General features: G+C 36.7%; 1 protein-coding gene across 1 annotated transcript in view; it reads right to left on the bottom strand.

The window, feature by feature from the left end:
- Nucleotides 1-16643, bottom strand: part of LOC134755833 (ras GTPase-activating-like protein IQGAP1) — a 23041-nt gene extending 6398 nt beyond the window's left edge. Inside the window, exons 1-10 of the mRNA XM_063692446.1 lie at nt 16457-16643; nt 16118-16371; nt 14707-14784; nt 14249-14393; nt 12203-14115; nt 11183-12039; nt 10695-10920; nt 7649-7813; nt 7064-7243; nt 135-275 (exon numbers count right to left, since the gene is read on the bottom strand). Of these exons, the coding sequence (XP_063548516.1) occupies nt 135-275; nt 7064-7243; nt 7649-7813; nt 10695-10920; nt 11183-12039; nt 12203-14115; nt 14249-14393; nt 14707-14784; nt 16118-16371; nt 16457-16514 (4017 nt within the window). The 5' untranslated portion in view covers nt 16515-16643. The remainder of the gene's footprint in view (nt 1-134; nt 276-7063; nt 7244-7648; nt 7814-10694; nt 10921-11182; nt 12040-12202; nt 14116-14248; nt 14394-14706; nt 14785-16117; nt 16372-16456) is intronic.
- Between the last annotated feature and the right edge of the window lie 9 nt (nt 16644-16652).

Raw genomic sequence — 16652 nt, 5'->3', positions numbered from 1 at the left:
AATATCGACATGGACAAAGTGCCAACTGCCAAAAATATGTATACTCCACCTTATTGCCCATAAATTAAATTGCTTTTTCCGTGTCGATATTTAATACATTGACTGGACAGTAAAAAAATTGAAATTGGATTTACCGAATCGACGTCCCTTGAAGCGAGTTGTGCGACAGACGGCACGTCGCCGAGGTCATCCAGCAGCTCGTTGAGGCGGTCGCGCGGCTCCGGGGCCAGCACGTCCTGATACTCGATTAGCAGGGCATGCGTGTCTACAATCTCCTGTAAAAGATAACACGGAATGGTTTACCCCGGGGTTTTGGGTGCGGGAATGATTGTGTGTAATAAATGTTCAGTGTAAAGTCTCCACTGGCATTCGGCTGGCAGTACACGTTCGGGGAGGCCTTGATCTACACGGAGGCGACCAGTTGAGAAAGAGGCTAGCTCAACTGGTCTCGAATGGAAAGTGCTGGAAGTAGCCGCTCAATATCGCGACAAATGGAGAATTCTTCTGCGAGCCCTGTCCTTAATGAGGGATAACAGGAATGAATCATTATCATTGTAAAGTTACCAAACTATGAAGTAAAAATACGTAGTAAGCTTCAAAATGTGCTTAATACAAATGTTAAAATAGTTTCTGTGTTTACAGTTATACCCATTTTTTTGCTCCTGTAAAACATTCCCGCACCCAAACCGGAAAATAGTGTTTCTTTATGCTATTTTACATGGTTTGATTGTCTCTAGACTTTGTATATCGATACTATCAATAGTGAAACCACATTGGCTTTGCAATCTCGTGTACGAAATAATATATACCTGTACCAAAGATACATTAATTATGATGCATAAAATCCTGTGGTGAAATCTAAGACAATTTCGTGCTTCGAATTTGACAGGTAAAAGAGATGGCGCTGTACAGCTCCATACATTTTGCGGTAACTCTAATTGTCAAAAGTTAACGGTTTGACTATGGATGGTATAGAAAGGATGTCAATCTCTTTATATGAAAAGTGTCCATCAAAAAACAGTAAGTAAATAGGCGGCGCCACCATACACTGAAGTACCTAGACCATACACCTAGTATTTTATATACCTAGTCGGCTCATAAGTTCTGTCATATACATAGTATCAAATAAAATCAAAAGTTTAAGTTTATTCCGTATAATTTGTACAGCGTTTGAAAGCTTATAAACTAGAGAATCTAAATGTATAACATTTATTCAAAATAACCGCCACAATTATCTACACAGGCTTGAAGTCTTCGTGGCCAGTCGTCAATGGATTCACGCACCACTTTCATGTCGATATTGGCCACTGCCGTAGCAAGAGATTTTTTCAGCGAGTCTAGATTTGCATGAGGTTTTGAGCACACCTTTTCCTCTAAATACTGCCATATTTTATAGTCTAAAGGATTAATGGTCCGAGAGCTGGTGGAAATTTGGAGTAGGTCCTTGAGGCAAGCTGAAAATTTGCCTGATGCTTCTCCTATCTTACCCTATCTCAGCACTACAAGTCTGGCTGCAGGGTAGCGGGTCTAAACCAACCTACAAATTTTTAAAGAATTTTTTTTTGGTGCCCAAAAAAGGTTCTTGAGGCAATCAGTAATTTCTACAAGTGAAAATTGAATATCTAAATAGTCATAAAAAAATTATGCCAGACGATTAGGCCGGGTCTTTAACCTTGCCAGACGCGTGCAAAATATTTTTTGAAAAAATTCAAAAAAGGTTCTTGAGGCAATCTGTAATTTTTACAGGTTAAAGTTAAGTATCTAAATAGTCATAAAAAAAATAAGCCAGACGATTTGGTCGGGGCCTTCTACCTGCCAGACGATCTAGAAAGTTACGTATGGCACTTACTCGTACGCAAAATTAAGTTTGTTCTCCTGTAGAAATGTATGCTAATACAAAGTTATTTTTGTAGTGCAGTAAATTAAAGGTAAAAGGTACAAATTTGGATGTACGATGTGATTATGATTATGAATATGTGTATATTTATGATAAATTAGTTAACGTAATATGACTGAATTTATAATAATGTATTGTAATGTATTGCAGCGACTAAAAATAATAGTGAGTAAAAACCGTACTTATCTAAATATTTTGAATGTATTGTAATTTAAAAAAATACATGTATATGTAAAATAATACAATTTAAATACAGAATAGTAATGTGTTCTAATTATTATAATGTGTAAATTTTTTATTTAATTAATAAATGCTTAAACAATACAAATGTATACAAACTTTTTTGTTGTTTTTTTTTTGTGTTTTTTATATATCACTTATGGGTTCCTTGAAATGGAACGAAAATTTGATTATTTTTGCGCTACGACGCACGGTTTTGGAGATACAGCCCTATAAAGTTTTTTTTGTTGTTTTTTTTATTTATTTTTTATTGTTTTTTATTTATCACATGGGTTTTTTCAAAGGGGAACGAAAATTTGATTACTTTTGCGCTACGACGCACGGTTTAGGAGTACAGCCCTATAAAGATTTTGTTTATTTTTGAGTTTTTTTTTAAATATTAATTAAGGGTTGCTTACGCGGGAAAGAAACTGATTATTTTTGCATTACGACTGAAAAAAAAATTCAGCTGTTTAGCCTGTTCGCATGAACACAGATGCCATGTTTACATTAAAATTAAAAAAAAAAATACTTCCCGGCCTAGGCCTTCAATTTCGTATGCAATTCCTTTACAGTTCTCTCGAGTTGCTCCGCCCGAAACATGATACTTTGAAGCCTGTTTTGATGCACATGAGGACAATATCTGTGCCTCCAGTGTAAAAGTCGAGTTTGTCCAAATTACAAATTTTGGCAGTAAGAGGTTTATTTCATAAAACTACACCTTTTGTGTTGACACTCACAGCCTTACGACTTCTAATTGCTGATATATCGATTGTGCAAAAGGGTTAAAGTTTGCCAAAATGCTATACTATTATGTTCAAAACGATTTATTTTCATATTATCTCGTTTAAAAAATCGGTATTTAAAAATCGTGTTACGAACGATGGTTAAAGTAAAGTTTAATCTTAGTGAATAAACTACATTTCAAGGAACATTCGGTGTAAAGAAATTAAAATTCACTTAGATCTTTTTCAACTACCGGGTCTAGTTCGTGAATAACGGTAAAAATTAAGTTTTTTATTATTTACAGACAATTTTTAGGACGTCATGATGTGTAAAGGGGTATAAATTTATTTACTTTGGTCGTTTTTCACAATCTAGTTTAGCTAAATTGAGTTAATGAATAGGATTCGCGGGGTGCCGAAGAGGGGTCGGCGGCGCGTACGCCGCTCGGCTCCCGAGACTCCCGAGAGTCCCGCTCGTGACTTCATGACGCATGCCAGCTTTTATAACTTCAGTGTGCTATAAAAAACTGAATTCACTGCGAGAAAATTAAACGAAAAAAAAAGGAAAATTCTTGTTCATAAATAGAGGTAAGTGAATTCAAATATTAAAAAGAAAGTCCTGTAGAAGAAAAGACAACTGGAATGAGACTGATTATGAAATAATTGGGAAACAAAACAAAAAAGGAAAACAAAGATGGGGAAGAAAAACCAAAAAGTACAACTGCCCTGTTGTACTGAACCATTAGCAATTTCAGCAGAAAAATTAAAGATACCTATTCACTCTTTAATTACATGAATATTATTATTTTTGATTTGGTTTTTTTACCATCGTACTAAAAAAATGCTATTTTGAATTCCCGAAATGGTTTCTTTACACAATACAAAAGTTAAAAAAGATTTTAGCAACACTAGAGAAAGTGCAGTTTAACCTTTTCACACATTTATTGTTTTTGTGAAAAGGGATATAAGTTTTTTTTGACAGCCAATATTTCTGTTACTTTCACAAAAGTCAGTTCAATTTAAATGAAAATTTATAATTCATTACCTAAACTATCTAGTCTAAACTAAAAGCAAAACCCCAATTTTTTTAGAAAGAATCCAGAGAAAACACGGTTAGAAACGTTTTTCGGCCATACTGAAAAATGACACTTTTTGAGTTTAACCCTTTTACACTGGAGGCACAGATATTTCATTGCATGTTTGAAAAAAGAAAATTAAACGATTAAAAACGATTATCGTTCCAAAAACTTGTTATTTAACTGTCCAGCGAATAAAATAATTTAAATAAGTTATAGTGACGTCACAAAGTTTATGACTCCCCGTTCCCTTTGTCACAACATGTCACATTTTCTTGACACCCTCCCCCCCCCCCCTAAACGTGTGATGATATTAATTTCATTTCATTTATTCATTTATTTCAATCAACTTAGGATCATAATATATTACATTATAACATTACATAAAATTATTATATTACAGTTAAGATTAAAATTAAAGTTAAATTAGACTAAAATTATATTAAACCCCTAAAATAAATAATTAATTATTTAATTTATTATTTATTATTTAATTATATTATATGACCCCTAAAGATGAAAAAAATACATGAACACAGCCATGCACGCCATGGTACATTAAAATTAAATAAAAAGGCCTTCGTCATAACTAATGAACTACCCATGGATCTACAATAGAGATACAGCTGGACATATTGTCGCTAATTTCATAATATGTAATATGCCCACACCCTATTCATACCCATAATTCTATACGCATAATTATCATAAATATACACATCTTCATACTCACAATCACATCGTACATCCAAATTTATACCTTTCTATCTTTAATTTTCTGAACTACAAAAATAACTTTGTATTAGCATACATTTATACAGGATAACAAACTTTATTTTGCGTGCGAGTAAGTGCCATACGTAACTTTCTAGATCGTCTGGCAGGTAGAAGGCCCCGACTAAATCGTCTGGCTTATTTTTTTTATGACTATTTAGATACTTAACTTTAAACTGTAAAAATTACAGATTGCCTCAAGGACCTTTTTAGAATTTTTTGATAAAATATTTTGCACGCGTCTGGCGAGGTTAAAGACCCGGCCAAATCGTCTGGCATAATTTTTTTATGACTATTTAGATATTCAATTTCCACTTGTAGAAATTACAGATTGCCTCAAGAACCTTTTTTGGGCACCAAAAAAAAATTCTTTAAAAATTTATAGGTTGGTTTAGACCCGCTACCCTGCAGCCAGACTTGTAGTGCTGAGGTAGGGTAAGATAGGAGAAGCATCAGGCCAATTTTCAGCTTGCCTCAAGGACCTACTCCAAATTTCTACCAGCTCTCCGTCTATAAGATCTGGGCTAGAGGAGGGCCAATCTTCATGCCGTATAAAGTCGATTTTATTGGAGGCGAGCCAGGCTTGTGTAGACTTTGCCTTATGGGCTGGAGCAGAGTCCTGCTGGAAAACCCAATGCTGGTTTAGAAACATCGTATGGGATAGTGGTTTCACAATATTAGTCAACACCGTGTCTTGGTACACTTTGGCACTAGTTTTTACTCCTTTCTCACAAAAATGCATACTAGTGACGCCCGCATAAGAAACTCCCAGCCAAACCATCACAGATGAAGGGTGATGACCTCTTTGAATACGGGGAATGCTATTAGACGCTTCTTTACTATTGCGAGCGTACACTCTATCATTTTGTTTATTACAGTTTTCTTCTATGTCAAAAATTTTCTCGTCCGAAAACAGTATACAACGGTGCTTATTTTTAGCGTACTTCTTCAATAAAGCTTTAGATCTTTTAAGCCTTAAAGCTTTAAGCCGACCATTGAGAAGATGGCCAGTTTTTCGTTTATAAGCACGAAGTCTCAGGTCTTGATTAAGCACTCTTTTCACCGTGTTTTTGCTCAAACCCATCTGGAGGGCCATAACTTTTTGTTTCCTAGCGGGATTTCTGGCAATGCGTGCCCTAATTGCATGTACAACCGCTGGAGTCCTAGCTGTACGCGGACGACCGCTTCTTTTCTTGTCATTTAAACTAGAGACCTCACTGTATCTTTCTATGGTACGATACACAAATCTTAGAGAGAATTTTAAATTTTCAAGTAGCTTAAAAATTTTAGTCGGCGAGTGACCACAACGATATAGTGCAATTATTGCGGTACGGCTATCTTTAAGCGTCCACTCCATGTTGAAGAAAACAGAAAATTGCAAAATTATACTACTCAAATATTTAATAAAGATTCGAAATTCAAATGCAGAACGGTTTTTGTTTTAGGAGTTCCAAATTTAAATTTTAAAGGCCAGTGACAGAACTTATGAGCCGACTAGGTAGATGTGCACCCGTGCGACCGTGAGGGATAGAACATACGCAATGCGACAAAATTAAAAACACGTTTTAACATTCCTGACAACATACTAGAAACAATCTACGTAATTTGGTCGGGTTATTTGCTGCCCCTCCCCCATTTCATCTCTACATTATTATACCTCTATGGTTCATGTCATAGAGTCTCCTATATATTACAATACTCTTTGGTCTCAGAGCCTACCTAGCGCCACCGGAGAGATTAGGAACTATTATTTACAGCTGAAAGTTATTATATTATATTTTCTTTTATCAATGTCTCCCGGAGCCTTAAGCTCCAGTGGTATATAAGCTCCGAATAATCAAAATTATTGTATTTATTAAGTGGTGAACGGTGTTGGTCACACATACTGTAAATAGTGTTAAAACTACTATATTTAAGTTTCCCTTGTAGTGATTGTTTGTTTACCTAAATAAATTGAAAAAAAAAAAAAGATGGTCACTTTTGAAACAATTCTGCCATAGGAGATTGACATCCTTTCTATACAATCCATAGGTTTGACAATTCAGAGACCGCAAAACATATGGCTGTAGCGCCATCTGCTTTGGATGTAAAAATAAGGCGCACGTTTTTTTCTTAGACTTTACCTCTCTAGCCGGTACGGTATTGTTTAAACTGGTTTGTACGTCGCGCCCTTTGAACGCCACGTCTATTAAATGTAACGCTCCATCATAAAACTTATTGGAATGCATGAAGGTCTTTTTTACACTGAAACCGTACGCGTCCGTTGACGTCTTTAGCGGTCAAAGGGGTAAAATTTGATAAAAGTGATGATAGGCCTTCCAAATAGTGCTTTCAGTTATTACAATTAAATGGTCGTGTAATATATAACTTACCTGGACTGTAATATAAATATGTGGGTGATGTAGCAATGTTGCTTCAGTATACTCGTCTACCAAGAAGTATTCCTCGAGCGTGGGTCCGCGGCAGCAGCGGCGGAACACCTCCTTCATCCTCTCGTGGCAATGCACTATGAAAGGGTTCAGGCAACGGAGATGGTTGGATTCTTCGCCAAACTGTAAAAAGAGTGCATGTCTGAGCAAATATCATAGGATTAAGAATTTCAGAATAGTTTTTGGCTATGAGCAACCTCGAGAAACCCACTGTGGCGCACATTTATGGCGAACGCACGTGAAAGGATGTCCATAACATATGCATAACGTAAGTAGCGTGAGCTCCCATAGTAATGTTGATATTTTTTGATAATGAACGAAAAGATATAAGCGTGTCGTGACCGCTCTGCATTGGAGTTACGAATTTTAAATAAAGTTGAAAATGGTAAATTGTGAAAATGCTATTATGATTAACTTTGGGTCGGAAAATATTCGACACCTACCCACACATTATCTGCTGGTACTTAGGACAAAAGTTTTTGGACTCTACTTAACGCTCTTCGCCATATGAAATTTTAAAGCACAAACCCCTTTCTTTGCAGCTGAAAAGTGCAGTATTTTCGCCACTGATGCCAAGTTCTTCCGCTGATCCGTAGTGAGGCCAGCTCCGTTCGGCAAGTTAATAATGTGAAACGCGTCGGGCGCCACTATTGCAGCGTTGAGGAATTGGTAGTATACCAAATTTCCAATCACCTGAAAAATAATGCAGAAACAAAGAACGATTACAATATTTTAAATAACAAAGTACAATAACCATTGATACAAAGTTCAAGCAACCGTGGCTATCATATCTAACATCACTTTAATCTCAACTTAAGTCGCTTTATCTATTGTGCTAATTCCATACAAAGAAGGGGAAAGGCACGCGTTCACCAGCAAAACAAATATTGACAGAATACTAGACTATTAATGCGCTTATTGAAGTGATTTAGGCTTAACGCGTTTATCACACCGGTGTTTGAGCGAGAGAAGTCTATCACGTACAGATGTTCAGCATAATCCTTTGACATCGTATTTTCTCGGAAACGTTCGTATTTTTAACCGACTTCAAGATTTCAAAAGGAGGAGGTTATCAATTCGGTTGTTTTTTTTTTTTTTTTTTATGTTTGTTACTCCGTTACTCCGTCATTTCTGGACCGATTTTGAAAATTCTTTTTTTGATTGTAAGTATATACATACAGATTGGTCCCGTTTTTATCAAAACGCAGTTCTGATGATGGGATCCATGAGGAATCGAGGGAACTCCTCAAATGTTAAAGGCTTACATATAGTGATTTTAGTATTTTCATCAACAAATTAAGCACTTACATTTAAAAAAGTGACATTTGATGAAGTGGAACTGCTGATGATGATCAGAACGGAACTCTTCAATGACACATAGTTCACGTTTGGCGATTTGTTCTCTTCCTTATGGACCCAGACCCAAACTTGGACCCGGACTCGGACCCGGACCCGGGTCTGGACATGGACCCCAACTCGGATCCGGACCCGGACCGAACTCTGACCCAAACTTGGACCCGGACAGCCGGACACGGACCCGGACTCGGATCCGGACCCAGACACGGACCCGGAAATGCTACTACAACTGTGACCCTTACAGAAACGAAATGCTATCAGAAAAGTAGGTTAGGTTAGGTTAGAACTGCGACCCTTACAAAAACGAAATGCTACTAGAAAAGTGGGTGGTTTTACCTCCTTTTCTACATTATTAGGCAACATTATAATAATTAGGCAATTAGGCAAAATTAGTCAAAAGATGGATTAGGATAATTGGGTAGGTAAAGTTTTTTGAAGATAGGCAAATTATATTTTTATCCGATAGTATTCATCATAACGATCACGGAAATGCAGCTCTTTTATTTTTATTTCGTATTATTTATTTAATATATTTTTTTAAGTGACCAAGATGACGTTTGTGAAATTTAATAGCAGATCAGGCACTAATGCCTTTGCACGTGATTTAATTGATGAGATAGAAAAAAAAAACGATGTCAACTGTCAGTGTCACTTAGCTGTCATTACCGAAAAATGTTAATAACAAAATGTTTAATGTATGTAATTCACGGATACGTACAGGAGGGCCTTCGCTCCTCTAATTTCGGCGGCATTGTGCTTATCACTGTTATGATAATAATTTAAAATCATAACTAGGTCCATGTGGGGCAAGTTTGTAGAATCTGCTCGCATAAACTCGCTCATCCTTTTTGCAAAACTCAGTCCAAGGGTCAGCGCAGGGGTCGGGTCGTCGTAAGGGAAGAAAACGTTGTCCACTAAGCAGTGCCAAGTTGTCGAAAGTAGATTCAATCTTTGTCCAAATACTCGCAGATGTCGTGGGGAATCAGAAGTCCTTGGGTCGTGCTGAGGTCGTCAAAAATCTCAATGATAACCATATGATAACACTAAATCGCAAGGTAACAGAAAGGGTTGGACCGTTATGTCTGTTATTTTTCGGCAATGACAGCTAAGTGACACTGACGGTTGACATCGTTTTTTTTCTATCTCATCAATTAAATCACGTGCACAGGCATTAGTGCCTGATCTGCTATTAAATTTCTCAAACGTCATCTCGGTCACTTAAAAAAATATATTTAATAAATAATACGAAATAAAAAAAAAAGCTGCATTTCCGTGATCGTTATGACGAATACTATCGGATAAAAATATAATTTGCCTATCTTCAAAAAACTTTACCTACCCAATTACGCAAAATATGCTGTCTATTTCATTTCATTGTCTGGAATCTAAGAGTGCACCATCAACAATAAGTAAACTTTCAGCGGCATCCCCCATTGAAGTCGGTTTTTTTTTCTTAAAAATTATGTCATGTCAACCTCTATCCTGCTTGTACTGAGACTGACTGAAATAGAATAACACGTTCGTGCGTGTCCGTGAAAATACAATGTTAAAGGATTACGCAAATCTGTATTATAATATAGCGATATTCCGTTTGCACACCGGAGCGGCCTGCGGATCAGCGTCCAATGCGAAGACCGTCTTTACTAGCGTTCTATACCCGTTTAGTTAAAGGTGGTCACGCTTTAACCCAGCGCAGGCAGGCGGAGTAACTCGTTCAGACAAAGTCCGCAATGAGTATGCGCGAGGGTCGTTTAAAGTAGCTCCTATAGATGCCAAGGTGAAATAAGGACGATTATGTTGGTACGGGCACGTAATGAGGCGTGAAGAAACTCATCCCATAAAAAGGGTCCTCAATCTCCCAGAACAGCCGAAGGGACAAGGCAGACCACCTTATACATGATGGTCTAACGTGCAAAGAGAGGTCCAGAAGCAGAACATTAACCTACAGACAATCCGAAATAGAATTCTTTGGCGCAAATGTACGGGAAGACCCTGGGATAAGGGTAGGACAAAGAAAAGAGAAGAGGTCACGCTTTAACCCTTTAACCAAACGCCATGCCTATCGTGTGCACGTCATCATGAGCCTAGTCGGAATGCACCTAGGTTGATATTGAACTGTAAGGTTGATGTTGACGTCTTTGGCGATCAAAGGGTTAATAAAATAATTCAATACAGAATAAAAAGTCCACATTATAAAATTTAAGTGCAGAATAAATACCTTCAGAATATCTTTCTCAGGTGTATGGGGAAATTTAGATGTCAAAGATCTATGTAGAACTCGGGCCATGTACGTGATGCAGAAAGGCAGCAGTTCGGTAGAGTTGGTAATTTTGTCCAAGAACATTGTCACAATGAATTTCAGTTGGGTAAGGGCACTTTCAAGACGTGTTTTGACTTCGGGATACGTTAGGGCTTCTTCTTGAGTAACAGTGTAAGGCAGCTTCCTAGGAGAAAATATAATTGTCAATAAACTATTAGGAAAAAATCGGTAATTTAATTGGATACTGATGAAAGTCAAAATAATTACGTTCCGATGTTATTTGTAATGTAACGTAACAAAAGAATGAAGTGATTGAAAGTTTGATAGATTCAAGCGGGTACTTGATAGCTTACTTGCTAAAACGGATACCGTGAACCCGTATGGCAGAAAAATTAAGATTATTTTAGATGTCAGTTCTGCTTAGTGCATTTGGAGATGCTACTTACGAAATTTCACCTGTCTTCATTTCAGTTTCATTCCTCCATGCCTTGTAAATCTCCACAGGTCCAGTTTCTATGTTCAAATCCTTATCCTTCAACATCTTTTCAACAAGGGGGCCAATAATAGTCTGCAAGCTATTTAAACCTGACAATTGTCTAGATAGGCCAACTGCCATTTTAAGCACTAGTGGAGTTGACGCTATTATATCAAAGGGTTTTACTACTTTGCAGCTTATTTCTTCCTCCAAAGTAAATCTAAACAACTTAAGTAGCAAATATTCGTCTCTAGGATAAGCCCCGAAATTATAAAGACTCAAAACGACATTCTGCACGAAGAAATTAGTCTTGTTTTGCGGTATACAGAAAAGTAGTTTGGACAGATAGGTGGGGTTCGTTTGTAACTCATAAAACAAATGTTGGTAGCCATCTAGAAGTCTTTTACATTCTTTTGTAAGAGACTTCAAACCTTTGACAGCTGTGGATACCGTCATTAAAGTACCTTTGCCCTGATTTTGTAAAACAAGTTTAGTCATGGAATTGTGTTTCACCAAATTGTTAAGTTTTAACCCGTGTGCGGCGACTTCTTGTAGCGCAATTCTATTTTGGACCAGGAGCCCTATTTTCAAATCCATGTCGTCAATTTGCTTGGATAGCTCTTGATTTTTCCTTATAGACTGCACCACTTCAGCTTTTAAACTTTGGAGTTCAATTTCGCGGTCGTAGTCTTCAGTCGAAAACTCTAATAAGGGAATGAATCTCTTGACAACCTTTAGTTGTGGGTTAGGAGAGTGGAACAATGAAGCAAACGCCTGTCGAGCTCTGCGACCTCTCCAGAGAGCTTGAATTTTTATTATTTTGTGCTCCTGGAAGAAAATATTATAATAAATGTATTATACTTATAATACCTAACTAAAATCTACAATTATTATCAATCAAAAGCTCTGACATGTCATGCCAAAAAGCCGTAAGTGAAACTAGTATGGAAATACGTCTTCTTGGTTTAACATGGAACAGGTAGGTACCTACCTGGATTTTATACCAAGCCATAGGATTTTGCTTTCGTTCTTTCCGCAATTTAGCCTCTATAGTCTTCAGTTTAATCATTGCCCTATACTTTCTTTGAATCATCATACTTCTCCACCAAGCTTGTATTTTGATAACAAAAACTTCATTCTCTTTGAAGAACTTGAACCTTTGATGTAAATTCTTTCTGTACAAGTACCCTCTACAATAAGCCTGAAGTTTAACGATTGCTTTCTCTAAGATGACTTGCTTGTACTTATTGATGTGATGTTTATTTGTTTTTTCGACAAGGCTATTCACATCCTTTCGGCTGAAGTAGCGCGCGTAAGGAACAAAATCTTTTGGGGTGGTCCAGCTGTATGTGTAAGACTCTATGTCTATGTAAACAGTATTCCCTGCATCTGTGTGGCACACTATCCATGGACAGATATAGTGTCCCCGTTTTTTCAATGCTTTAGTAAACGTCTGAAAATACACGTTCTTACATGCACTGTCTACCATCAAATTAGAGAAAATAGACGATAACAGAGCCTCCCAGAATTCTTCAACGTTGTTTTTCAATACTGCCGAGTTTAACTGAACTAAAGTATCAGTTAAGTCTTTGACTTTCGAAGACTCTTCATTCACTTCATTTATAGTATCAACAATGTCATCAAGCCAAAGATTTTGTGAATCTTTATGGAGATACCTTTTCTTCAGCATTCTTAAATAGAGATGTTTCTCCTCTTTATGTAAAGGAGCTGGTATCTTCAAATAAGCACTTTTTAGAAGAGGCATTAGTGCCTCCACATTGTCATCAGATACTGCTTTGTTAATTCCTTCAATTACTGCCACTAATTCCTCATTGTCATCATCCTCCAAATTAACCATTTCAATAGTGTCCCTAATGTCTTCTAACGTAAGCAAGGGACAAGCACACTGTTCCCTCACTTTGACCTGCAACGCGTTCATGAGCGCAGAGAGGTAGCGGCGGCGGCAGTGTGGCCTCAGACCCTCGAGGTGCACCTGCTTCAAAGTCAATGTCTTCCAAAGAGCCGATTCATCCCCCCTCTCCACCGCCTGAGACACTGCTGCAATTGCCGTTAAATACGACACGGATGCGGCTATCTCACTCTCATTCAAGTTTTTCTCAAGTTCAAACTTCTCTAACTTCATTTCTTCAAACATAAGTGGGATTGCAAACTTATCTACCTTAATATTTAGTTCAAGATTAGGATTTGACAATGCTTTATATAACTCTTCACAATTACCATCATCCAAAGCACTATTAACTTTCGCGATAGCGGTTTTATGATCTCCATGCTCAATGGATTTTCGATTACCTTCATTAATTACATTCTGAAATATCTTGTGCCAATTAGTGATGCTTTCAACCTCGACATCTTTATTACTTTCAATTATTTCTTTAACAACATCGCAATAGAAGTCCAAGTTGTCTGGGTTATAGTCCTTTACTTTCACCCAAGATTCATTGAAGATTTTATGAAAGCTATTGATGTCATTATCATTTGAAGTGGAGCATAGTTTCTTCCACAGAAATTTGTAATTCGTGGCAGTTATGTGCCCTTGTATTTCTACAATGGTAAGCAGTTCATCATACTCGTCAGGGACATAGCTATCATTAAGGGAGTAGTTATGGGCGGCCTGTAATTTTTCATGCTTAGCAGCCTTCAATACCTTTTTATATTCGTCCATAAGACGATTTTGGACATATTTTAACTTGAGTTGTGGATTCAATAAGGCAGAAGTTATTGGTTTATGACTGTCCAAAAGTTTATTTAGTTCGATTACAGCTTTATGCATGCCTTGGTCATCATCCACATTATTTTTTGATAAGATACCACTAATTTTTTGAAACATAGGCATTGGGTGCGCGCATCTTTGTAGGTCTTTGGAGACTGTATCAAGTTCTTCATCTAAAAAAATTAAGTTAAATTAACAATGGAGTGAAAAAATAAAATATGCAACATCGCATTGTAGATGTATTAGTATTAAATGTATAAAAGCATTGGTATAAAAATGTACATTTATTTTAGAGACTTATTTTACCTGTAAACACAGCTTTTCCATAGACATCTTGAATGAGAGGTGCTTTCCCAAGTTTGAACAAATGGGTACTTAGAGCATGTATACAGTATATTAACCTTGGGATATTCTTTTTGTCATAGATGTCTGTTGTTTCAGGTTGGAACGTCTGATGAAAAAAATATGGACCTGTTATTATAGTCAAGGTTGGGCAGTATTTGAAATAGAAATACGTATTTTGTATTTGTATTTCAAATACTACTTGAATAAGCATTTTGTATTTGGTATTTCAAATACCATAATACTGGCTTCAGCAGTTGCTTGTCATTTGAAAACATTGTGTATAAATCTGCCTAATCCCAACCACTAGTTTCCTATCAAAGTTGGAAGGTCAGCTAACAGTCACTACCACATTTTTAAAATTCTACAAAGTAATTAGTTGTAAAACAGTGGTTATTAATAAGGATCTTATCAGTACTTACAACAGGAAGTTCGGTTTTCCTTAAAATTTGCAGGAACATGTTAATATTGTCTGTATGTTTAAACTGCAAACCCATGACCTGCAATGCAAAATATAGTTTTACTTATAGAATACTGTAATGCACAGATCCATAATCCTAACATTTGGTCTATTATCTTTTCACGCAAACTACTGAAATAATTTTGAAATTTAGGCTAGTCATAGAATTTTTCTTCTTTATAATTTGGTATTTTTACCTAAGATGGTAAGTGAGATAGATGTGAAAGAGAGGGACTGACAAACTGACATGGAGCCAAACACACATAGGAGGAGTAGCTGGCACAGCTAAATTAGCTTGCTACATTCTTATTATACCATATACCATGTCTGTGGCAAACAAGCATATGGCCCACTTGATGTTAAACAGTCACCATAGCCTATCGGGACTTGCAAATCCAAGGGATGTTACATGTGCATTGCCAACCCATTTAAACCTGTACACTTTTTGAAGGACATATAATATATCAAACCATTAATGTTTCTAGACCCAGCCCCATATTCTAGTAAATATGGCTATCCAGGGAGGAGGGAGCAAACGGGTCTCGAAACCACTAACTTACAAATGTGGTATGTCACCATCTCTGTTATGATGCTTCATGTTCATAATTGTTTTTGAAAACTATATGTCAGTGGAGTGGAGACTAAACAGATTTTTGATTAACATAAGATTGAAGGATTTCACAATTAAATGGAATGGTTGGTGATTGAAGTCTAATAATTAAAAAAAAAACACAGTAATCTTGTGCCTGCTGGTTCACTACAGAGAGCGCTCCACTCTCGGTCAATCGGTCAAAAGAACTAGTTCAGTCTTTTAGTGTCTTTAGTTCAGTTCGGTTAATGAGACCCGGGAATGAATAGGAATTAGTTTTACATACAATATTTTTTTTCAATCTTTGGTAACTGAATATAATTCAAGTTGTATGATATGATATGTCGATATTAAACATCAAAGCGATTTTTCCTTTATATTTTTCAGGCTTTGGCATGTCACGTCATTCTTTCATCTCATTCGTACTTGTGCCAGCGACATTGTAAACCATTAGTTCCATCCGTTATCTGTTTCATTCAGTCGAACACTCTCCAATCCCACTGAACTAAAGAAGCGATTAAGAGTGTGCAAAAAGATTTAGTTCCTTTCGGTCCGTCACGGGATTTCATTCTTAACAGTACTTAGTTAATGGCCGACTCAAGCCTAAAACACAGATAGTCTACTAATGTTTACTTTTTTGTTTATAGTACATTGTGCACAGCTGCAAAAGTGCATACTGTGAAATACATACTGCTGTAGTAATGAAATTAATGCGTAAAACAGGCAATTATGCACTTTTGCAGCTCGCTGTACATACAGTACATAGGAAAATGATATTTCTCACCTTATAACGCCTTTGATCAATGTCGTAAATTTTCTTCAAGGCAAGTGATTCAGGTGCAATAAAATTTCCCAGTTTTGCTAAATATACACCGTTACGCAGATTTTCCTCGAATTCAGTAGTCGCGGGTAATTTTTCTTTCAAACATGCTTCCATCCACGTTTTGGCCTCCTCCAACCGGCAAAGGTACTCGTACGCCACAGTCCTTTGTCTTATCACATCCATTTCTTGACCAGTTTTTCGCATATCTGTGTCACCTGTTGTGTTAAATATTCATCCACTTAAGTTATCAAATTACGAGTAGGTAATCATAAATTAACAACATATCAGCAAAACACTTACAGTCGTCGATCTTTCCAATGCGAATGTCCTCCATGTTTTCACGTAGTACGGAAATCATTGTATTGTTTTAAGCTTCTTGTATCTTAAATTAAGTCTGATCAACCATTACAGAGAAATATGTAATGTATTTTTGTGTCCGACGATTTGTTTTAGTCAACAGTTGCACAGTTGGTCAACAGCGACAACAGCAACGTAT

The sequence above is a fragment of the Cydia strobilella genome, chromosome 3, assembly GCF_947568885.1.
Source record: "Cydia strobilella chromosome 3, ilCydStro3.1, whole genome shotgun sequence".
Classification (NCBI taxonomy): domain Eukaryota; kingdom Metazoa; phylum Arthropoda; class Insecta; order Lepidoptera; family Tortricidae; genus Cydia; species Cydia strobilella.
This window is presented reverse-complemented; position numbering and strand designations above follow the sequence as displayed.